The 23,899-nt window shown below is 38.5% G+C and overlaps 1 protein-coding gene across 1 annotated transcript in view; it reads left to right on the top strand.

Moving 5' to 3' along the window:
- CHRNA5 (cholinergic receptor nicotinic alpha 5 subunit) overlaps nucleotides 1–23,173 on the top strand; it is a 60,260-nt gene extending 37,087 nt beyond the window's left edge. Inside the window, exons 2-6 of the mRNA XM_007471842.1 lie at nucleotides 9,974–10,125; nucleotides 15,280–15,324; nucleotides 16,884–16,993; nucleotides 18,638–19,469; nucleotides 22,487–23,173. Of these exons, the coding sequence (XP_007471904.1) occupies nucleotides 9,974–10,125; nucleotides 15,280–15,324; nucleotides 16,884–16,993; nucleotides 18,638–19,469; nucleotides 22,487–22,648 (1,301 nt within the window). The 3' untranslated portion in view covers nucleotides 22,649–23,173. The remainder of the gene's footprint in view (nucleotides 1–9,973; nucleotides 10,126–15,279; nucleotides 15,325–16,883; nucleotides 16,994–18,637; nucleotides 19,470–22,486) is intronic.
- The last annotated feature ends 726 nt before the right edge of the window (nucleotides 23,174–23,899 follow it).

The raw sequence follows: 23,899 nt of genomic DNA, 5'->3' as shown, positions 1-23,899 counted from the left end.
AATGTTTTCAAGGTTCATCTAGGTTCTAGCATGCATCAGTAATTCACTCATTTTTATGTCCAAATAATATTCCATTAGATATACTATGTTTTATCCATTTATCATTTGCTGGGCATTTGCATTGTTTCTACTTTTTGGCTATTATGAATAATGCTGCTATGAACATGCATATACAAGTTTTTGTATGGACGTCAGTTTTCATTTCTCGTGAGTATGTACCTAGGAGTGGAATTGCTAGGTCTTTGGTCACCCTCTAACTTTTTAGGAACCGCCAGACTGTTTTCCAAAGCAACAGTACGATTTTACATCCCCACTAGCAGTGTATGAGGGTCCCAATTTCTCCATATTTTTACCAACACTCGTTATTATCTGTGTTATTTATTATAGGCATCTTAGTGGGTATGATGTGATATCTCATGGTTTTGAGTTGCATCTTCCTGATGGCTAAAGGTTTTGAACATCTTTTCATGTACTTGTTGGCCTTTCTTCTTTTAGATAACTTATCTATTTTTAAATTGGGTTGATTAGGTTGTTGGGTCTTTTATTATACAAGTCCCTTGTCAGATGTATGATTTGCAAAAACTTTCTCCTGATTCCCTCTTTTTTTTAAATTTTCTTTTCTTTATTTTTTTATATAGCAGGTTCTTATTAGTTATCCATTTTATCCATATTAGTGTATATATGTCAATCCCAACCTCCCAATTCATCACACCACCACCCACTACCATCACTTTCCCCCCTTGGTGTCTATACGTTTGTTCACTACATCTGTGTCTCAATTTCTGCCCTGCAAACCGGTTCATCTGTACCATTTTTCTAGGTTCCACATACATGTGTTAATATACAATATTTGTTTTTCTCTTTCTGACTTAACTCTGCATGACAGTCTCTAGATCCATTGACGGCTCTACAAATGACTCAATTTCATTCCTTTTTATGGCTGAGTAATATTCCATTGTATATATGTACCACATCTTCTAAAATCGTTCGTCTGTCAATGGGCATTTAGGTTGCTTCCATGTCCTGGCTATTGTAAATAGTGCTGCAGTGAACATTCGGGTGCATGTGTCTTTTTGAATTATGGTTTTCTCAGGGTATATGCCCAGTAGTGGGATTGCTGGATCATATGGTAATTCTATTTTTAATTTTTTAAGGAACCTCCATACTGTTCTCCATAGTGGCTGTACCAATTTACATTCCCACCAACAGTGCAAGAGGGTTCCCTTTTCTCCACACCCTCTCCAGCATTTGTTGTTTGTAAATTTTCTGATGATGCCCATTCGAACTGGTGTGAGGTGATACCTCATTGTAGTTTTGATTTGCATTTCTCTAATAATTAGTGATGTTGAGCAGCTTTTCATGTGCTTCTTGGCCATCTGTATGGCTAAGACATTTCTTTGGAGAAATGTCTATTTAGGTCTTCTGCCCATTTTTGGATTGGGTTGTTTCTTTTTTAAATATGGAGCTGCATGAGCTGTTTGTATATTTTGGAGATTAATCCTTTGTCCATTAATTCGTTTGCAAATATTTTCTCCCATTCTGAGGGTTGTCTTTCCGTCTTGCTTGTAGTTCCTTTTGCTGTGTAAAAGCTTTTAAGTTTCATTAGGTCCCACTTATTTTTGTTTTTATTTCCATTACTCTAGGAGGTGGGTCAAAAAAGATCTTGCTGTCATTTATGTCAAAGAGGTTCTTCCTATTCCAATGTGCTTATCCGATTTCTGTTTCCCTTTTTTTTTCTTTTTTTTTTATGATTGATATATATTTTATTTTTTTAACATCTTTATTGGGGTATAATTGCTTTACAATGGTGTGTTAGTTGCTGCTTTATAACAAAGTGAATCAGTTATACATATACATATGTTCCCATATCTCTTCACTCTTGAGTCTCCCTCCCTCCCACCCTCCCTATCCCATTGAGTTTATTTTTGTGTATGGTGTTAGGGAGTGTTCTAATTTCATTTTTTTTTCATTCTTTTACATGTAGCTGTCCAGTTTTCCCAGCACCACTTATTGAAGAGGCTATCTTTTCTCCGTTTGCCTCTTTTATCAAAGATAAGGTGACCATATGTGTGTGGGTTTACCTCTGAGCTTCCTATCCTGTTCCATTGATCTGTATTTCTGTTTTTGTGCCAGTACCATACTGTCTTGATTACTACAGCTTTGTAGTAGAGTCTGAAGTCAGGGAGCCTGATTCCTCCAGCTCCGTTTTTCTTTCTCAAGATTGCTTTGGCTATTCGGGGTCTTTTGTGAAGTTTTTTGTTTTAGTTCTGTGAAAAATGCCATTTGTAGTTTGATAGGGATTGCACTGAATCTGTAGATTGCTTTGGGTAGTATAGTCATTTTCACAATGTTGATTCTTCCAATCCAAGAACATGGTATATCTCTCCATCTGTTTGTATCATCTTTAATTTCTTTCATCAGTGTCTTATAATTTTCTGCATACAGGTCTTTTGTCTCCTTAGGTAGGTTTATTCCTAGATATTTTATTCTTTTTGTTGCAATGGTAAATGGGAGTGTTTTCTTGATTTCACTTTCAGATTTTTCATCATTAGTGTATAGGAATGCAAGAGATTTCTGTGCATTAATTTTGTATCCTGCAACTTTACCAAATTCATTGATTAGCTCTAGTAGTTTTCTGGAGGCATCTTTAGGATTCTCTGTGTATTGTATCATGTCATCTACAGTGCCTATCCTGTTCCATTGATCTGTATTTCTGTTTTTGTGCCAGTACCATACTGTCTTGATTACTACAGCTTTGTAGTAGAGTCTGAAGTCAGGGAGCCTGATTCCTCCAGCTCCGTTTTTCTTTCTCAAGATTGCTTTGGCTATTCGGGGTCTTTTGTGAAGTTTTTTGTTTTAGTTCTGTGAAAAATGCCATTTGTAGTTTGATAGGGATTGCATTGAATCTGTAGATTGCTTTGGGTAGTATAGTCATTTTCACATTACTGATTCTTCCAATCCAAGAATATGGTATATCTGTCCATCTGTTTGTATCATCTTTAATTTCTTTCATCAGTGTCTTATAGTTTTCTGCATACAGGTCTTTTGTCTCCCGAGGTAGGTTATTCCTAGGCAGGCATTTTATTCTTTTTGTTGCAGTGGTAAATGGGAGTGTTTCCTTAATTCCTCTTTCAGATTTTTCATCATTAGTGTATAGGAATGCAAGAGAATTTCTGTGCATTAATTTTGTATCCTGCAACTTTACCAAATTCATTGATTAGCTCTAGTAGTTTTCTGGAGGCATCTTTAGGATTCTCTGTGTATTGTATCATGTCATCTACAGACAGTGACAGTTTTACTTCTTCTTTTCCTATTTGTATTCCTTTTATTTCTTTTTCTTCTCTGATTGCCATGGCTAGGACTTCCAAAACTATGTTGCATAATAGTGGTGAGAGTGGACATCCTTATCTTGTTCCTGATCTTAGAGGAAATGCTTTCAGTTTTTCACCATTGAGAATGATGTTTGCTATGGGTTTGTCGTATATGGCCTTTATTATGTTGAGGTAGGTTCTCTCTATGCCCACTTTCTGGAGAGTTTTTATCATAAATGGGTGTTGAATTTTGTCAAAAGCTTTTTGTGCATTTATTGAGATGATCATATGGTTTTTATTCTTCATTTTGTTAATATGGTGTTTCACATTGATTGATTTGTGTATATTGAAGAATCCTTGCATCCCTGGGATAAATCCCACTTGATCATGGTATATGTACCTTTTAATGTGTTGTTGAATTCTGTTTTCTAGTATTTTGTTGAGGATTTTTGCATCTATATTCATCAGTGATATTGGTCTGTAATTTTCTTTTTTTGTAGTATCTTTGTCTGGTTGTGGTATCAGGGTGATGGTGGCCTCATGGAATGAGTTTGGGAGTGTTCCTTCCTCTGCAATTTTTTGGAAGAGTTTGAGAAGGATGGGTGTTAGCTCTTCTCTAAATGTTTGGTAGAATTCACCTGTGAAGCCATCTGGTCCTGGACTTTTCTTTGTTGGAAGACTTTTAATCACAGTTTCAATTTCATTACTTGTGATTGGTCTCTTCATATTTTCTATTTCTTTCTGATTCAGTCTTGGAAGGTTATATCTTTCTAAGAATTTGTCCATTTCTTCCAGGTTGTCCATTTTACTGGCATAGAGTTGCTTGTAGTAGTGTCTTAGGATGCTTTGTATTTCTGCGATGTCTGTTGTAACTTCTCCTTTTTCATTTCTAATTTTATTGATTTGAGTCCTCTCCCTCCTTTTCTTGATGAGTCTGGCTAAAGGTTTATCAATTTTGTTTGTCTTCTCAAAGAACCAGCTTTTAGTTTTATTGATCTTTGCTATTGTTTTCTTTGTTTCTATTTCATTTATTTCTGCTCTGATCTTTATGGTTTCTTTCCTTCTGCTAAATTTGGGTTTTGTTTGTTCTTCTTTCTCTAGTTCCTTTAGGTGTAAGGTTAGATGATTTATTTGAGATGTTTGCTGTTTCTTGAGGTAGGATTGTACTGCTATAAACTTCCCTCTTAGAACTGCTTTTGCTGCATCTCATAGGTTTTGGATCATCGTGTTTTCATTGTCATTTGTCTCTAGGTATTTTTTTAATTTCCTCTTTGATTTCTTCAGTGATCTCTTCGTTATTTAGTAATGTACTTTCTAGTCTCCATGTGTTTGTGTTTTTTACGGGTTTTTCCCTGTAATTCATTTCTAATCTCATAACATTGTGGTCAGAAAAGTTGCTTGGTATGATTTCAGTTTTCTTAATTTCACTAAGGCTTGATTTGTGACCCAAGATATGATCTATCCTGGAGAATGTTCCATGCACACTTGAGAAGGAAGTGTAATCTGCTGTTTTTGGATGGAATGTCCTATAAATATCAATTAAATCTATCTGGTCTATTGTGTCATTTAAAGCTTGTGTTTCCTTATTAATTTTCTGTTTGGATGATCTGTCCATTGGTGTAAATGAGGTGTTAAAGTCCCCCACTATTATTGTGTTACTGTTGATTTCCTCTTTTATAGCTGTTAGCAGTTGCCTTATGTATTGAGGTGCTCCTATGTTGGGTGCCTATATATTTATAATTGTTATATCTTCTTCTTGGAGTGATCCCTTGATCATTATTTAGTGTCCTTCCTTGTCTCTTGTAACATTCTTTATTTTAAAGTCTATTTTATCTGATATGAGTATTGCTACTCCAGCTTTCTTTTGATTTCCATTGGCATGGAATATCTTTTTCCATCCCTTCATTTTCAGTCTGTATGTGTCCCTAGGTCTGGAGTGGGTCTCTTGTAGACAACATATGTATGGGTGTTGTTTTTGTATCCATTCAGCAAACCTGTGTCTTTTGGTTGGAGCATTTAATCCATTCATGTTTAAGATAATTATTGATATGTATGTTCCTATTACAATTTTCTTAATTTTTGGGGTTTGTTTTTGTAGGTCCTTTTCTTCTCTTTTGTTTTCCACTTAGAGAAGTTCCTTTAGCATTTGTTGTAGAGCTTTGGTGGTGCTGAATTCTCTTAGCTTTTGCTTGTCTGTAAAGCTTTTGATTTCTGCATGGAATCTGAATGAGATCCTTTCCTGGCAGAGTAATCTTGGTTGTAGGTTCTTCCCTTTCATCACTTTAAGTATATCATACCACTCCCTTCTGGCTTGTAGAGTTTCTGCTGAGGAATCAGCTGTTACCTTATGGGAGTTCCCTTGCATGTTATTTGTCATTTTTCCCATGCTGCTTTCAGTAGTTTTTCTTTGTCTTTAATTTTTGCCAGTTTGATTACTATGTGTCTCAGCGTGTTTCTCCTTGGATTTATCCTGTATGGGACTTTCTGCACTTCCTGGACTTGGGTGGGTATTTCCTTCCCCATGTTAGGGAAATTTCCGACTGTAATCTCTTCAAATATTTTCTCGGGTCCTTTCTCTCTCTCTTCTCCTTCTGGGACCCCTATAATGTGAATGTTGTTGCGTTTAATATTGTCCCAGAGGTCTCTTAGGCTGTCTTCATTTCTTTTCATTCTTTTTTCTTTATTCTGTTCTGCAGCAGTGAATTCCACCATTCTGTCTTCCAGTTCACTTATCTGTTCTTCTGCTTCAGTTATTCTGCTATTGATTCCTTCTAGTGTTTTTTTCATTTCAGTTATTGTATTGTTCGTCTCTGTTTGTTCTCTAATTCTTCTAGGTCTTTGTTGAACATTTCTCGCATCTTCTCGATCTTTGCCTCCATTATTTTTCCAAGGTCCAGGATCATCTTCACTGTCATTATTTTGAATTCTTTTTCTGGAAGGTTGCCTATCTCCACTTCATTTAGTTGTTTTTCTGGGATTTTGTCTTGTTCCTTCATCTGGTACATAGCCATCTGTGTTTTCATCTTGTCTGTTTTTCTGTGAATGTGGTTTTTGTTCCACAGGCTGCAGGATTGTAGTTGTTTTTGCTTTTGCTGACTGCCCTCTGGTGGATGAGGCTCTCTAAGAGACTTCTGCAAGTTTTCTGATGGGAGGGACTGGTGGTGGGTAGAGCTGGCTGTTGCTCTGGTGGCCAGAGCTCAGTAAAACTTTAATCTGCTTGTCTGCTGATGGGTGGGGCTGGGTTCCCGACCTGTTGGTTGTTTGGCCTGAGGCAACCCAACACTGGAGCCTACATAGGCTCTTTGGTGGGGCTAATGACAGACCCTGGGAAGGCTCATGCCAAGGAGTATTTCCCAGAACTTGTGATGCCAGTGTACTTGTCCTCACGGTGAGCCACAGCCACCCCCCGCCCCTGTGGGAGACCCTCTAACACCAGCAGGTAGGTCTGGTTCAGTCTCCTATGGGGTCACTGCTCCTTCCCCTGGGTCCTGATGTGCACACTACTTTGTGTGTGCCCTCCAAGAGTGCAGTCTCTGTTTCCCCCAGTCCTGTTGAAGTCCTGCAATCAAGTCCTGCTAGCCTTCAAAGTCTGATTCTCTAGGAATTCCTCCTCCCATTGCTGGACCTCCAGGTTGGGAAGCCTGACATGGGGCTCAGAACCTTCACTCCAGTGGGTGGACTTCTGTGATGTAAGTGTTCTCTATTTTGTGAGTCACCCATCCAGCAGTTATAGGATTTGATTTTATTGTGATTGCGCCCCTCCTACCATCTCATTGTGGCTTCTCCTTTGTCTTTGGATGTGGGGTATCTTTTTTGGTGAGTTCCAGTGTCTTCCTGTTCATGATTGTTCACCAGTTAGTTGTGATTCTGGTGCTCTCGCAGGAGGGAGTGAGAGCACGTCCTTCTACTCCACCATCTTGAACCAATCTCTCCTCATTTCCTCTTTAAGTAGTGAGGGAAGAAAAACTACTCTTAAGTAACTACTGTGATCAATACTAAGTATTATACTTTAGGAATGCCAAACTAAAGAAATGATTCCTACGTTCCAGGATATTGGTTTCTCTGATGACCCAAGACTTATGTGACATAATTGAAAAATAACGCGGAACAGTATGATAAATGAGAACAGTACAGTATAAATGCCCCTGGATTCCAAGGAACCTAGGTTGAAAGTGATTGATTTAAAGTATTTATTTTGAGTAGGATGAGCACATGTTAACTATTCACAACAACTTTTTTCTTCTGTATATAAATTTATTTATTTTTGGCTGCATTGGGTCTTCACTGCTGTGCGCGGGCTTTCTCTAGTTGCAGTGAGCAGGGGCTGCTCTTCGTTGTGGTGTGCGGGCTTCTTATTGTGGTGGCTTCTCGTTGCGGAGCACAGGCTCTAGGCGTGTGCGCTTCAGTAGTTGTGGCATGTGAGCTCAGTAGTTGTGGGCTCTAGAGTGGACTCTAGAGTGCAGACTCAGTAGTTGTGTCACACAGGCTTAGTTGCTCCATGGCATGTGGGATCTTCTTGAACCAGGGCCCCAAGTTTTTTCCCCTGAATTGTCAGGTGGATTCTTAACCACTGCACCACGAGGAAAGTCCTCACAGCAACTTTCAAAATATAATTTTTTAGTTTGATTCAGTTTCTGTAGAATTTAGCTTATATATACTATCACATTTTTGGAGCCAGTCCTTACTACTGGGCTGTAAATGTGAATGCTGTCTTTGATTACCAGTGTATTTCCAGCATTTGGCATGGTGCCTGATACAAGGCACATTCCGTTAAATGTTTGTTGAATGAATGAATGAACAAACACTGGTGTGGGCTTGAGGTCTCGGCATGTGATATTAAGCTCTTTTAAAAAGTTGTCACAAGGTGGAAGATGTTAGGGTGGAAAGAGCAAAAGGTAGAGGGGAGGCCTTCAGAGCTCTGCCACTGATGAGCTCTGTAGCACTGGCCTTTCTGGTCATATATCCTCATTTGTGAAGTGAGGGAATGTATTGGATCATCTCCCTCTTAATATTTTGAGGTTTATGAGCAGTATAAACTTAAAACATTTAGAACCAGCTAAAGAAACATGACCTCTAAGTAGAATTTGAGTGCACCATTAAAGTTTTGTGCTAAAATACCACTGACCTTTGCACCTGGCATTTCTGTAAAGTTGTGCTAAGAAAATGGTATTTCTAGTATTGGATGTACTTAGAAGGTATTCACAAGGCAGTATCTTAAGCGTTCTCATTAAGTAGAATGTTAGGATAAATTTATCATTTTATTTATTTATACCCTATCTACTTTCTTTCAAACAAAATTTGAGGTGACAATTCAAGTTAGTATTTTTTTTCCTAAGGCAAAGTTTCCTTAGATTCTGTTAAAAAACATTGTTATCTCTGTCTTTTAAGCAACCTTAAACTTTTGTTTTTTCCATTTTAAAATAGGATCAGAATAGGAGAAATGGTTCAGTAATGCTATTTTAACTTGAACCTCTGAAATTAACAGCTTTTGAACATTAAAAAGAATGCCTCTCTAGTGTATAATATTCTAACTGAATTGAAATATCTCCATTGCTGCACATTTCAGCATAAGGAGGCTTTTACAGAGGCATGGCACAAACTCTGTGATACTTATAGATTAAATCAAATATCTTAAATTGCCCAGGGAAGCAAGACATAAACTCTGAGGAGTAAGCTGCTCTATTAATGAAGAAATAAGCAGTGAAAGAAAATCGGGGAATGGGTTTCCTCTAGCTAGAGTAACCAGATACTTTTTAATAGCTCCAAATAGAAAACATGGTCTATCACAACAAAAAGAGAAGGTTTTGTGAAAGTGCTATTTTCTGTTAAATCATTTCTTTTAGCTTAGAGAAAGGCCAACACTAGCTACTCTAAATTCCTATGTATATACTTCATGATAAATAAGCCAGTGACATTTTGTTTTAAATAAATGTTTTTTCTTTGTAAAATCATGAGTCTTGAGTAAATGTCATCCTTGAATTTCACACATTCCACATTTCCTTAATAGAGACTCCAGTGTCCATAAAACACTGAAAAATCATTTCTTTAAAGAGGCTTGCTTAAGCTTATTAGAAGTGTAAACATAACTGTGATCCATAAATCTAACCAGTCTTTGGCTTATGGCATCTAAAACTTCTTAAATTTTATCTTTTTTTTTTTTTTAAGTCTTAGGCCCTAAGGTAATTGTATACAAATGTATAGCAAACAAATGTATGACAAATCTGAATAATTTGTTCAATATTTATATATTTGTATATTAAAAGCATGTAAATTAAAGCATGTTTATTTTACATTTATAGTTGATCAATAAACCTTAATATATCTGTTTGCTAGGTTTGGAATTTTATGACAAGCAACCCCCCTAGCCCTGGTAATTTAAAAGCTTTTGTTACTTAGATTTTAAATTACTCTGTATTAAGTACTGAGTGCTTCTTTCGGAATTCAGCATATTTCCATGTGAATAATCTGATTTAACTAAGAAATATATCTGAACCAGAGGGTCCCTTATTGATCACAAACATTTTAAAATCTTCATTTTAAGATCACCTTTGACAATAGCCTAAATAATACTTTGGTTCATTAGTAATGCAAAACTTTTTTAAAGTAGAGGTATTTGGTGGGAGAGAAGCCAATCCACTAACTTTTAAAAATTTGTTATACAGGATTAGCTGAACCATCCTTTGTTGCCAAACATGAAGATAGTTTGTTTAAGGATTTATTTCAAGACTACGAGAGATGGGTTCGTCCAGTGGAACACCTGAATGACAAAATAAAAATAAAGTTTGGCCTTGCAATATCTCAATTAGTGGATGTGGTAGGTGTGCATATCATTCCATATTCAATTTCACACAGGTCTATGGAGAGCGTATTGTGTGCCCAGGCACCGTGCTCGGCTGCAAAGATTACAAAGGTGAATGAACATAGTCCTTTTCCTCCAGGAACTCACCAGGGAAAGACAATTATTACACCACAGACATAGGAAAACTGTATGTTTATATAATCTTGTGTAGTTTAGAAATCATTTTATCTCATTTGGTAATTAAAATAGGTCTATTTTTAAATAAATTCAAAGATATTAAACCCTTTATATGGAAGTTTCTCCTTAAATGTGTTAAAAAATATGACCAAAAAGTCAAAAATTTTAAAAGAAAAAACCCAAGAGTTAGAGTTGTAGATTTTTAGGACCGAAAAGGGATCTCAACAGATCATTGCTTCAGTATCACACTTAAAACATTTCTTAGGTTTTTCCATGTGACATTTACCAGGTGGTAAATTCCCCATTGTAACTCGTTCTTATTGTCAAGAGATTATTTCTATTTTAAACTAAAAGGTTCACGCTAATTTTTAAACTAGTTTCTTCTTTTTCTGATCATGTCAATCAATAATGGTTTCCCTGTTGTGTTCCCAGAATAGTCAAATATGTGTGTGTGTATGTATGTATGGATATAGATAACATTTATAGGTGTACCTTTATTTTCTGATTAGAGAAGCAATGCATGATTTTTGGAAAGAGTTTAGAAAGTTCAAAAAAATATGAATGAGAAAATAAAACTTGACTGTAATTCTACCACCCAGAAATGACCATTGGTAACATTTTGTTGTGTTTCTTGCCAGTTTTTTCTTTGTGAATATGTTACAAAATTGAAATATTATTTTAGATATAATTTTGATTACTGCTTTTTCCCCTATTGTTACATGATAAACATTTTCTTATTACATAATCTTCAAATGTAATTTTTAATGGCTGTATTTCATTTATAATTTATTTAAACATTCTCTTATTGTTGGCAGAAGCTTGTTCCCAATTTTTCCTATTATAAAGGATAATGATGAATATTTGTACATAAATGTTTGAATTTCTCCTTTCCTTTTTTTTTTTCTTTTTCTTTTTTCTTTTTTTATTTTAACATCTTTATTGGAGTATAATTGCTTTACAATGGTATGTTAGTTTCAGCTTCACAACAAAATGAATCAGTTATATATATACATATGTTCCCATATCTCTTCCTGCTTGCATCTCCCTCCCTCCCACCCTCCCTATCCCACCCCTCCAGGCGGTCACAAAGCACCGAGCTGATCTCCCTGTGCTATGTGGCTGCTTCCCCCTAGCTATCTATCTTACGTTTGGTAATGTATATATGTCCATGCCTCTCTCTCGCTTTGTCACAGTTTACCCTTCCCCCTTCCCATATCCTCAAGTCCATTCTCTAGTAAGTCTGTGTCTTTATTCCTGTTTCACCCCTAGGTTCTTCATGACATTTTTTTTCTTAAATTCTATATATATGTGTTTCTCCTTTCCTTAAGAAAGGTGATGAATCAAAGGATATACATTTTTGAAGTCTGTTGACTGATATATGTAACCTAATTGCTTCCAGAAAGATCAATGAATATGGACTCTGTGCTTGATCCTTTGCTAGGCAATACAGGAAGATTTTAAATATAAATTAAACATAGGGAAGTAGGAAGTAAGTTAGCAGGGCTTGCTTTCAACTTTTCTTTCTAGCTGGGACTGTCAGCATGTAAATGGAGTAAGTGTAGAATGCTGCAGTACTAAATCGTGATGTCACAGAGATCTGGGATTTCAGATCTTGATGATTGAGATCATCAAAGAAGCCTGGGTAGGAGAAGTGGCACTTGAGCTGGGCTTGTGCTAAGTGTAGGATCTGGCATACAGAGAGGAAAGAACTTTAACAACAAGGAACAGTATAATCACAGGTACATAAGCGATACTGAGCCTTTTTGTTCGGCTGTTTAGATCGATGGTCTGACTGGATGGTAGAGGAGGTGAGGAGTGAGTGATGCCTGTGTGCCACTGTGCCTTTGCTCCTGCCATTGCTTCTGTTTGGAGAACTTTCCTTCTCAGCACAAGCCATTTATCCTTCAAGGCCAGATTCATCTGTCAGACTCTGAAATCCAAACTTCCTAAGACAGTCTCTCTTCTGTTCCAGTTACATTGACTGGCACTCATGTGCTGGCAGGGCCACCTCAAAGCAGAGTGAGCTTTAGCCCTTGTGTCTGTCCCAGAGCCTAGCATGGTGTCTGGCACGTAGTAAATGCTGAGTGAATGAGAGATCTGATGGGTAACAGACATGGTAAAAGCAGTACTTTAAGAGGATCAATAAGATAATTAAATACGTGGCTTCAAAGAGTGAAAGATTAGAAGCTTGAGAGGCAAGTTAGACCAAATATAAGAAGGAACAGGACTTGACCACTGAATATGGAGGGAGGCCTCTTATTTTGAAGCCTAGGTGGTTAGAAGGGTAACCAATTTGAAAGAGAAAATTGGTTGTTATGGGGGCAGGGCAGAGAAGACGATGGGTTTGCTTTTGGTATGAGGTCATTGTGGTACATTCAAAAGAAAATGTTCACTGAGGGCCTTGGAAGGTCAAGACTGGCTCCGAGGTGAGAGACAAGGCTGAGGATGTCGGTTTGGAATTGCTGGCCTGGGGGTAATTGTTGAAAACTTTGAATTGATGCAGTTTTAAAGCAGAGAGAGCAGGAGCCTGATCCTTGAAGAACATTCATAGAAAGTGGTAGAAGCAAGGGTTAGCCAGACAGAGACGTTGAGGAAGGGTTGCTTCTTGAGAGAAGAGCCCAGAAAATATATGGTCAGTGACAATGAGAGGGGAGGAGGACTGGAGTCAAGGAAGATGAGGGTCAAGGGCCCTGGACATTGATAGAAGCTTCACTGAATTGCTTCTCAGTGGGTTTATGTTCCTTTTAATCGCTAAGGTCTTTGCCCCGCAACCTTGTGATCATGTTTAGTGGCTCTTCCTTGAAGTTTCCTCAGATTCCTATCTTATTTCCTATGTGTTCTCACTCTGTCTTTTTAAAATATCAGTGTTGGCTTGTTTGTTTTGATTTTATTTTTATGGTCAGGTTAAAAAAAACCCTATTACCCCTAAAACTTTTCTGCTATGCTTATGAGTAGTTAACATTTCTTTATCTGTGGTTTCCTCCTGAGTGTCATCATACATTTGTCTTCACTCAGTTTGGGTTTTTTTTAAAATTAATCAATTTATTTATTTATTTATTTTTGGCTGCATTGGGTCTTTGTTGCTGCACACAGGCTTTTTCTAGTTGCGGCGAGAGGGGGCTACTCTTCATTGTGGTGCGCGGGCTTCTCATTGTGGTGGCTTCTCTTGTGGAGCACAGGCTTCAGTAGTTGTGGCTCACGGGCTCTAGAGTGCAGGCTCAGTAGTTGTGGCGCACGGGCTTAGTTGCTCCGCGGCATGTGGGATCTTCCCGGACCAGGGCTCGAACCTGTGTCCCCTGCATTGGCAGGTGGATTCTTAACCACTGCACCACCAGGGAAGTCCCTCAGTTTGGTTTTTGTTGCATCCTCCACTGTGTTGAACACGTGATAGATGCTCAAGAGATACTTGAGGTTAAAAGAGGCTGTATCCCCCTAAGGCAATGGCTAACCCACATCTTTGGGGCCAGTTGTGAACTTATGGGTTTTTCTTTTATCTATGTTACTATTAAAGATACTAAGTATGGACTAGGTCCTAGCTCACAGAGCAAAATCTATGTGTGTTCACATTTTTCTGGTGAAAAGGTCTATAATTTTCATTAGATTCTCAAAGACGACCTACTGCCATGCAGCATCACAGGTAATATGTTTACCAGAACTTTCCTAATTTTTAATGCCTCTGGTTAGAACTTTTGTCTGAAAAGCATATTCTAATACAGGGCTCAGCAGTTATTCTGGATGGTGTGTGACTTTGGCGTGGACAGTAGAGCTGGTGGCGTAGCGTTTAAATTTAGGAGTTTTGAGTTTTAGAATCGGTTTTACCACTAATTGGTGGTGTGATTTTAAGCAAGTTGCCTCACTGGGCCAGTTTTCATATTTGCAAAATGAAGGGATTACAGTAGATAAAATCTCTAGATCCTTTCCAGCTCTAGTGTTTTAATCAAGGAAAATTGCTCATTGGAAGACAGTGTCAGAGGGATGGCCATGCTGTATTTCCTAGGACTCATTCTTTCCATGTAGGGACCTAACAGCTGTCTGTCCCTAGGGATGTGCTTCCTTCTGGCCTCCTCCTTTCTCCTAGGTCATTCACCTGTTGCTCGGATGGGATAGGGAATGGAAACACTCCAGTCACCTAAGCTATTTATATCCCATCCTCTCTACCCAACTGTAGGGATTGCCTCGTGCTCCTGTGTGTCTGTGTGCTCTGAGCATTGTATCCTACACAGGGTCTGTTTGTGGTTGATGATCATGATGATCTTTTACTGGTTCAGTTGGCTCCATGATATTTCAGTAAAACTTAGTGAAAGAGTTATCACTTTAATTAGGCCTTGAAAATTCAGTGAAGGACTGGCATAAGTGAAGGTAAGACAGCAGGAAGGTGTAAGTAGCAAGGACCCCTGGTCCTCTAGAAAAGTAGGATGTAAAAGCTTTATGAAGTTGCCATTCAAGGCTCTGACATCCATATTTTTTTCTATGTAACAGCTCCATGGAGAGATTCAAATATGTGCCTCAGCAGAAGCAAATGACAAGTTATAGTCCCTCAAGAATGCACACATTGTATCTCACTGATTGTAAGATGCACATTTTTCCACATTTTTGCACTTCTGAAGTCAAGATGTCTTATAATTAATGACAACTTACGATTCATTATCAGCCTTTTTCTTTCTTAGTGCTAAGTACATAAAATAATGTTGTGATTCTTAGATTGCATCTTAGATTTGGAGAAATGTAGTAGCTGAGACTATTAATATTAAATCTAAAAATGCCAATGGTGTCCTTTCAGGCAGCTTATCTGAAATACAGAGTATGTTGGAAGGAATAATGTGAAATTAGGCTGGTAAAAAGATCCTGCTTTTCTAGAGAACTGGATTGATTTACAGAATGTAGGTACTTTATAGAGAGGAGTGTTTATATAAAACTGAGAAAATTCTTATTTAAAGAATTATTGTTTCCGTAATTGAAATAATCAGGCTTATTTAAATTTTTATTTCATAGGATGAGAAAAATCAGTTAATGACAACCAATGTCTGGTTGAAGCAGGTACGTATAAAATTCAAAGGGCCACCCAACTGTTGACTGGTGCCACTGTTATTACAGGGTTTGTAGCATGAGTATCTGGTCTTGGTGGATTAGCAGGAGGCAGAAGGATGAGGTAGATGGAGTCTTGTGTTCATTCAGTTAATATTATTTGAGTGCCCGCTATATGCCAGGCACTGTTCTGGGCACTGGGGAAACAGCAGTGAACAAAACAGACAAAAGTCTAGGCCCTCAAGGAACTTCATTCCAATGGGGGGAATAAATAGGAAGTTGTATAGTACCTTTCAAGCTGATAAGCTTGGAGAAAAATACACTGGGAGAGCAGATAGGGAGTGTTGGGGACTGTACTTTTAAATAGGATGGGCAGGGGAAGTACCACTGAGAAGGTAATATTTGAACAAAGACTTGAAGGAGGGGGAGAAGCAAGCTATGTGAGTATCTAGAGGAGGATTGTTCCAGGCAGAGGGACACAAACGTGCAAAGGTCCTGAGGCTGGAGGGTGCCTGGCGTGTTCAGGGAGCAGCAAAGAAGCCAGCTGGCTAGAGGTGAGTGGCCATGGGACGGGTGTAGGAGATGAGGTCAGTGAAGCAACAGGAGGCCGATGGGTGTTCCTAGCATAGGTTATGAGTAGTGGCTTCTAGGCCACTGTAGGATTTTGGCTTTTACTCTTAAGTGAGATGGGAACAGGCAAGAATGTAATGATTTATTTTTATGTTCATAGTCTCTCTTATATAAAGGACTTCTTTTCTTTCTGGGCCAGATGTCCCCAACTGCTGTTGAGTGCTTCCCTTTGTTCTTTATTATTGCTGATTTTTAATACCTACTGCCAGTTTCCTAACCCCCAGTTCCTGAAAGACATGTGTGCTTTCCTTGGGGTGCAAGTCTTTTTTTCTTTTTGCGGTACGTGGGCCTCTCACTGTTGTGGCCTCCCCCGTTGCGGAGCACAGGCTCCAGACGCGCAGGCTCAGCGGCCATGGCCCACGGGTCCAGCCGCTCCGTGGCATGTGGGATCTTCCCAGACTGGGGCACGAACTCGTGTCCCCTGCATCGGCAGGCAGACTCTCAACCACTGCTCCACCAGGGAAGCCTGGGGTGCAATTCTTGACGTGATCACAGAATTGTTACTGTGTGGAGGTGGGACAAGGTGTTTAACTATGTGGAATGTGTAATAAATCCAACTGCTCTTTGCATGGACCAGTCCAGCCAGTCATTGACAAGACAGCTAGAAAAGAGAATGTTTCCCTTGAACTTGGACTTTAGGTGCCCATGGCTGCAGCTCCTGGGCATGGTCAGCTGGTGGGAGAAGAGGTGTTGAGCAGATCCATGAACGTACGCAGCTCTGGTCCTTGGCTGTGTCTCCTGAGGACCATGGCTAGAGCCACCACATGAGGGGACAGGGCTATATCCTCCAGTGCCCATAAGGACGTGGAGGTGAGTTTTCTTTATTGGGAGTAGAGGTGACTTCGTGTCTGAAATGTCTGGATTTGGCAAAGAGAGTATAGCTTTCAGTGTCTTTGACTATTAATTTTATTGAAATTGAGTCAGGTTTCTTTGTTTTAAAGGAATGGATAGATGTAAAATTGAGATGGAACCCTGATGACTACAGTGGAATAAAAGTTATACGAGTCCCTTCAGACTCTCTCTGGACTCCAGACATTGTTTTGTTTGATAAGTAAGTTATATCCAGAATACCATTTTCTGTTTTCAAAAGAAAACAACTGTATTACTATTAGGCACTAGTAATTTTTTCTTCCTTTTGAAAATTGTTTAGCTGTAAAGTCAGAGGACTTAATCTTGTGTTCTCTCATTTCATGAACCTACGAATAGGTTCTGTGGATCCTCTCCCTTTTTTGGTATATTGTTTTCTGATCATAAGTGTTCTTGGATTTCAAAAATTTGTAAAACATTTGGGAAGTCCAAAAAGGTATAAGGAAGTTGGGGGGAATATAATCAATCCCGTTATACCATCACTTGGTGGCAACCACTGTTGTAAACTTACACGTATGGTGGACTTACTCTGTGCCTGGCATTATGCTCGGTGCCTTATCTTTATTCATTCAGTTCTCAAGATAACCTTATGAACTAGGTATGATCACATCTATTTGACAGATGAGAAAATGGAGGCTGAAGATAGTTACACTTGTCCAGGATCACACAGCTCACACGTGGTGCATGGGAAGTAGCCTGACATCCCCATTTACACTCTTATTTTCTAGACTACATATTTGGCAGACTGCCTTCCAGATTTTTTGGTAATGGTTAAAAGTAGTTAAGGTCATACTTTATGTTTAAATATGCATCCTTCTAATTTTGCTTTAAATACTGTAAAATAATTTCCCACAATGAGGAATGTTGGATTAATTATTAACTCATATTTGTAGGTATTCTACCTAAGTGTGTTTTGAGGATGGTTTTTAACTTAGGGGAGAGGATACTTCTGGATGCCCGTTTCATTTTTTTCTAGGACCAACCACTCCAGGACATTTCTGGGAATTTGTGCTTATCCTAATGCACTTTGTCTTGTTTGCAAGAAGGCACTGACATGAGGACAGAGCAAATGCTAAGCAAAAAATATCTTTCAGCTTTTCAAACCTTTACCTCCATGCTTCTCAACATGGAAGGAGTGAACAAAGCATGATGCAGCTTCCTGGAGCATCATTTTACTCTAAGTCATTGCAAACATTTTGATATTTAACATGGATATATTACATAGGAGTGTGCAAAAGTCACATGAATTTTAAGATAGAGAACAATATTTCGAAGATAGCTCACGTTGGTGGTGATGTTTCCTGCTAGACTTCTCCAGTGCGTGAGTTCACATTGATGGCAGAGTTGGAGAGGGACGGCTGTTTTCCAGGGCTGTGCCCAGCTTGGGGCTATTGTTCTTTCCCTGTCAGTGTAGGAAGCGTCCAGTATCTGTCATGGAGGGAGAAGAGCACTGAGGGGAGAGGGGGGCGTCTAGGAACGTGGATTCAGGTTCTGGCTCTGCGCACATCCATTGTTATAAATAGCCTAATTACATTTTGTGTGTAATCAAAGTGAAATCATTTCAACCACCTGAATCTCAGGATTCTGTGAATATAGATCTGTCAGTCCTGGAGTAGATATGGAAATAGGGGTTTAGTTTCAATGGAGTTAGATATTTAAGGGCAGTGTCTTTAAACTAGAGTCCCCTATGTGGAGCAGGTATATCTCAAGTGTAATAATTTTAAAAGTATTTCATGCTATGGTATAGGTTTTCTTTTATATTAGGCTTGTAAAACGCACGCCCGGGTTGTTTAATCTCTGCATTGTTACGTGCATGTGTGTATTTCAGTGCAGATGGACGTTTTGAAGGGGCCAGTACGAAAACTGTCGTCAGGTACGATGGCACTGTTACCTGGACTCCACCGGCAAACTACAAAAGTTCCTGTACCATTGATGTCACATTTTTCCCATTTGATCTCCAAAACTGTTCCATGAAATTTGGTTCTTGGACTTACGATGGATCACAGGTTGATATAATTTTGGAGGACCAAGATGTTGACAAGAGAGATTTTTTTGATAATGGAGAATGGGAAATTGTGAGCGCAACAGGAAGCAAAGGAAACAGAACCGACAGCTGTTGCTGGTATCCTTACATCACTTACTCATTTGTAATTAAGCGTCTGCCTCTCTTTTATACCTTGTTCCTTATTATACCCTGTATCGGGCTCTCATTTTTAACCATACTTGTCTTCTATCTTCCTTCAAATGAAGGTGAAAAGATTTGTCTCTGCACTTCAGTACTCGTGTCTCTGACTGTCTTCCTTCTTGTTATTGAAGAGATCATACCCTCATCTTCCAAAGTCATACCTCTAATTGGAGAGTACCTGGTGTTTACCATGATCTTTGTGACACTATCCATCATGGTCACTGTCTTTGCTATCAACATCCATCACCGTTCTTCCTCAACACATAATGCTATGGCTCCGTGGGTCCGCAAGATATTTCTTCAGAAGCTTCCAACACTGCTTTGCATGCGAAGTCGTGTAGATAGGTGCTTCAGTCAGAAGGAGGAAACTGAGAGCAGCCATGGACCAAAATCTTCTAGAAACACACTGGAAGCCGCACTTGATTCCATTCGCTACATCACAAGACACGTCATGAAGGAGAATGATGTCCGTGAGGTCTGTGACCGCGTATATTTACAAATGCAGATCTGTTTTAATTCTAAGTCAGGCAAACAGCGTGACCCTTAAGACTAAGCATAGATTGAGGGCCAGAGATGTTGACACACTGTTCTGTAAAAGATCTTTACTAAAATTTCAGTTAAAACATCTGCAAAATGTGGCATGTACACAAATCTCACGTCTCCTTTTCCCCCATCAGCATCTTGGATGACTTTTGAAAACACTTTGTGTTATGCTGTTCTGTTATTCTAAGGCATAGTAATCCTGCCGTTTGGTTTTTGGCCCTGACATGATTAACTGTTTTAATTTGATCTTCAGTAACTTTGTTTCTAGATTCTATAGTAATCTTCAGGCACAACTGCATTATAGTTTATCAAAAGTGATTTCATTTTTTAAAGAATGAGTCTAATGGAGCCTTTATAAATACAGCCAAGATATTTTTCTAGAATAAATCTTTTTGTTGTTCACTTATATTAGTGAAATCAAAAGCAGTAAGGTATTCTCAGGTGTTATATATTATACGTTAACGTGTACAAGTGAAGCTTAGTGTAGTACTTAATAATATGCTTAATTTGCTTAAAGACAAAAATTTGCTCAAAACCTTATTATAGAAAAATAACTCACTGGCTCCTTATTTAAGGTTAATATTTAAAATGCAAGAATTGAACTATGAATACATTTTATTAATGTGATCATATTGAACTGGAGTTTTCTTTCAAAACGTAATATTTCAGTCTTGTCACTATTCTTTATTTCTACCGTGTAATTTTAAAAAATTATTTATTTATTTTTGGCTGTGTTGGATCTTTGTTGCTGCGCGTGGCTTTCTCTAGTTGCAGCAAGCGGGGGCTACTCTTCGTTATGGTGCACGGGCTTCTCATTATGGTGGCTTCTCTTGTTGCAGAGCACAGGCTCTAGGCGCATGGGCTTCAGTGGTTGTAGCACGCGGACTCAGTAGCTGTGGCTCGCGGGCTTAGTTGCTCCAAGGCATGTGGCATCCTCCCAGACCAGGGCTCGAACCTGCGTCCCCTGCATTGGCAGGCGGGTTCTTAACCACTGCGCCACCAGGGAAGCCCTGTGTAATATTTTTAAATCTACGACTATAGTACTATTTTCATAATTGAATTTACTTTGAATAGTCGCATTAAAATTATATGAATTCTCTCACAGATACAGAGAACAAACTAGTGGTTACCAGTGGTGAAAGGAAAGAGGGGGGAAAGGTAGGGGCAGGGGACTAAGAGGTACAAACTACTATATATAAGAAAGCTATCAAGATATATTGTACAGCACAGGGAATATAGCCAATATTTTATAATAACTTAAATGGAGTATAATCTATAAAAATTTAGAATCACTATGTTGTACACCTGAAACTAATATAATATAATCAAAAAATAATAAAATAGTACCTAGAATAAAAAATGTATATGAATTCTAATCTCTAAAGCCTTTTTAAATGGAAAAACTTCTAGCAGGTGTGGTAAGCAGGTGGAATGAATCCGGTAAAATAACAGCCCTCCCCGCAAAGAGACATTTGACATATGTTTCTAATAAACTTTAAAAAAATTTTACTGAAGTATAGTTGATTTACAATGTTGTTTTAATCTAATAAACTTTTAATGCTTGTGGATCATAAAGTTTCTATTTGGTCTAAGTATAATTAGTTTATAAGGTGAAGCTATCAATGGAGTCTTAAAAAATACAGATATTAGGGGCTTCCTTGGTGGCGCAGTGGTTAAGAATCCGCCTGTCAATGCAGGGGACACAGGTTCGAGCCCTGGTCCGGGAAGATCCCACATGCCGTGGAGCAACTTAGCCCGTGCGCCACAACTACTGAGCCTGTGCTCTAGAGCCCACGAGCCACAACTACTGAAGCCTGCGTGCCTAGAGCCTATGCTCCACAACGAGAAGCCACCACAATGAGAAACCCGCACACCACAACGAAGAGTAGCCCCCGCTCGCTGCAATTAGAGAAAGCCAGTGCGCAGCAACGAAGACACAACACAGCCAAAAATAAATAAATAAAATTTTAAAAATACAGATATTAGATAATGATATGGATTGAGATGGGATTTAATGAATGTCTGCAAAGTGTTGTGCAAAAGGATCCGGGCTCCTTCCAAGAGGGCCAGTAAATGGGGTTTATTTTCAGGGGAAAAACTTATAAGTAGAGAAGCAGTAGGGTGTTTATAATCCATTAAATTCTACATTATCCTGAAACTTGGGGCACAGTTCCTGTAGAAGACCCGGTGCTTCATAGAGAACAGGGGCTAGGGAAGCTCGTGGTCAAGGAAGTGGCCTGGTGCGAGGGAACCTCTGGTGCTCAGGGCCTGGTATCAGCCTGCCCTTCCCTTGAGGTCACTCACACCTGCTGAGCCAGCTCCCTGCTTGGGCTGAGAAAACGGAGGGAACGAGCTCACCAGAAGCTCTGAACTCATGAGCTTGGGTTAAAATGGTCCCTAGGAAAATAAAGCAGGTGAGGTGAGGAAGATGATTAACAGCTGTTGAATACATATTATTCTGAACCAACTTTTATCATGAAATTAACTTCAGGCTGGATTATCTTCAAAAATTAAAAGAAGTAAACACTAGGCTTCCCTGGTGGCGCAGTGGTTGAGAGTCCGCCTGCCGATACAGGGGACGCGGGTTCGCGCCCCGGTCCGGGAAGATCCCACATGCCGCGGAGCGGCTGGGCCTGTGAGCCACAACTACTGAGCCTGCGCATCTGGAGCTTGTGCTCCGCAACGGGAGAGGCCACCAAAAAAAAAAAAAAAAAAAAAAAAAAAAAAAAAAAGAAGTAAACACTACTGGGCCAAACAAGTAATAAAGATAACTATATATAGTAAGAATTAAAAAGATGTTTTAAAGTTTATTATAAAATATCTAAGTACTATATTTTATTAAAATTCTATCAAAATAACCCACTTATATTACAAGTCGAGGTGTAAATTTACGAATTTTGTGTCTTAATTATTTAACATGGGTTTTTTGTTTTTTGTTTTTTGATACAGGTTGTTGAAGACTGGAAATTCATAGCCCAGGTTCTTGATCGGATGTTTCTGTGGACTTTTCTTCTGGTTTCAATTGTTGGATCTCTTGGGCTTTTTGTTCCAGTTATCTATAAATGGGCAAATATAATAGTACCAATTCATATTGGAAACGCAAATAAGTGACACTTCCCTAGGGGCTGTAGTAGGAGTTTAGTTAAAAGGCACATATCTCTTATGGCACCTATAAAATTATGAAAGTGTAAATTGTGTTTAAAATTTGATGCAAGCTTCAACAGATTAACAGACACTAACATCAGTTTATCTCAATAGATTGCCCATTAGAACATCTACTTGCATGACTGAAGTAATAACTGGTTGAATAACACTTGATCTTTTAAAAATAGCAGCACAAAATATTATCTAAACTGTACTAGTAAATACTGATAAATACTAGTAAATACTAGTAAATACTGATACTGACTTGTATCCTGTCAATTAATTCTGCTTTGTAATCAACAGTTAAGTTCATCTTTTGACTGTGCTGGAAAAATTCCTGTTGTATTTGAAAACTGATTTCATTTAGTAAAGGTACACATTTAAAAATTCTCTCTGTCCTGTATTCATTGGGTAAGAGCTAATCTTAAGTATAATATATTGCTGTATTAAATAAGCTGATTACTTGGTATGATAATGATTGAATGTGATGCTACTTTTCTATAAGCAACATTTTTTAAAAATGAAAAATGGGAACTGGGAACTCCTTTAAGGCTTACTTTATTTTGTAGATGTGTAAACCGAATAATTATTAACTATTTTTACAGCTTACCTTCCATTGTGAAATCATACAATAGATAACTCGTGTCGACATGCAGTAGCATATCCTTAACATTCATTTCAATCCTTTTGTCCACTTTTTCCCACAATTAATAGAACCACCTTCTACATAAATTCTGGTAGCATCTTTTTATCTTTGATCTTGGAAGTGTCCATGACAACTAAGTGAATCCCATTTTAAGAACACGTCTGTGGATACTACTAAATTGTTCTGTGAGAAAACCATCTTCTGAGATTAAAGGTGGTATTGTAATTATGTATAAGCACATTGTTACATACGTGTCATGTCTCAATTTTATCTTTCATTCCAACAGTTACAGTACTAGAATATTAGTGTTGCAAGGGCCTTTAGACGTAATCTGGTCTTAGCCTATTACTACTTACTTATTCAATACAGTATCATGTATCACAGGTAGACAAGTTAAAATTTCATCTCTACTGTCATACAGAGTGAAGTAAGTCAGAAAGAGAAAAACAAATATCGCGTATTAACGCGTATATGTGGAACCTAGAAAAATGGTACAGATGAACCGGTTTGCAGGGCAGAAATTGAGACACAGATGTAGAGAACAAACGTATGGACACCGGGGGGGGGGAAAG

The sequence above is a fragment of the Lipotes vexillifer genome, unplaced genomic scaffold, assembly GCF_000442215.2.
Source record: "Lipotes vexillifer unplaced genomic scaffold, Lipotes_vexillifer_v1.1 scaffold334, whole genome shotgun sequence".
In the NCBI taxonomy this organism is placed as follows: domain Eukaryota; kingdom Metazoa; phylum Chordata; class Mammalia; order Artiodactyla; family Lipotidae; genus Lipotes; species Lipotes vexillifer.
Note: the sequence above shows the minus strand (reverse complement) of the source record. Positions and strands in the feature narration are given on the sequence as shown.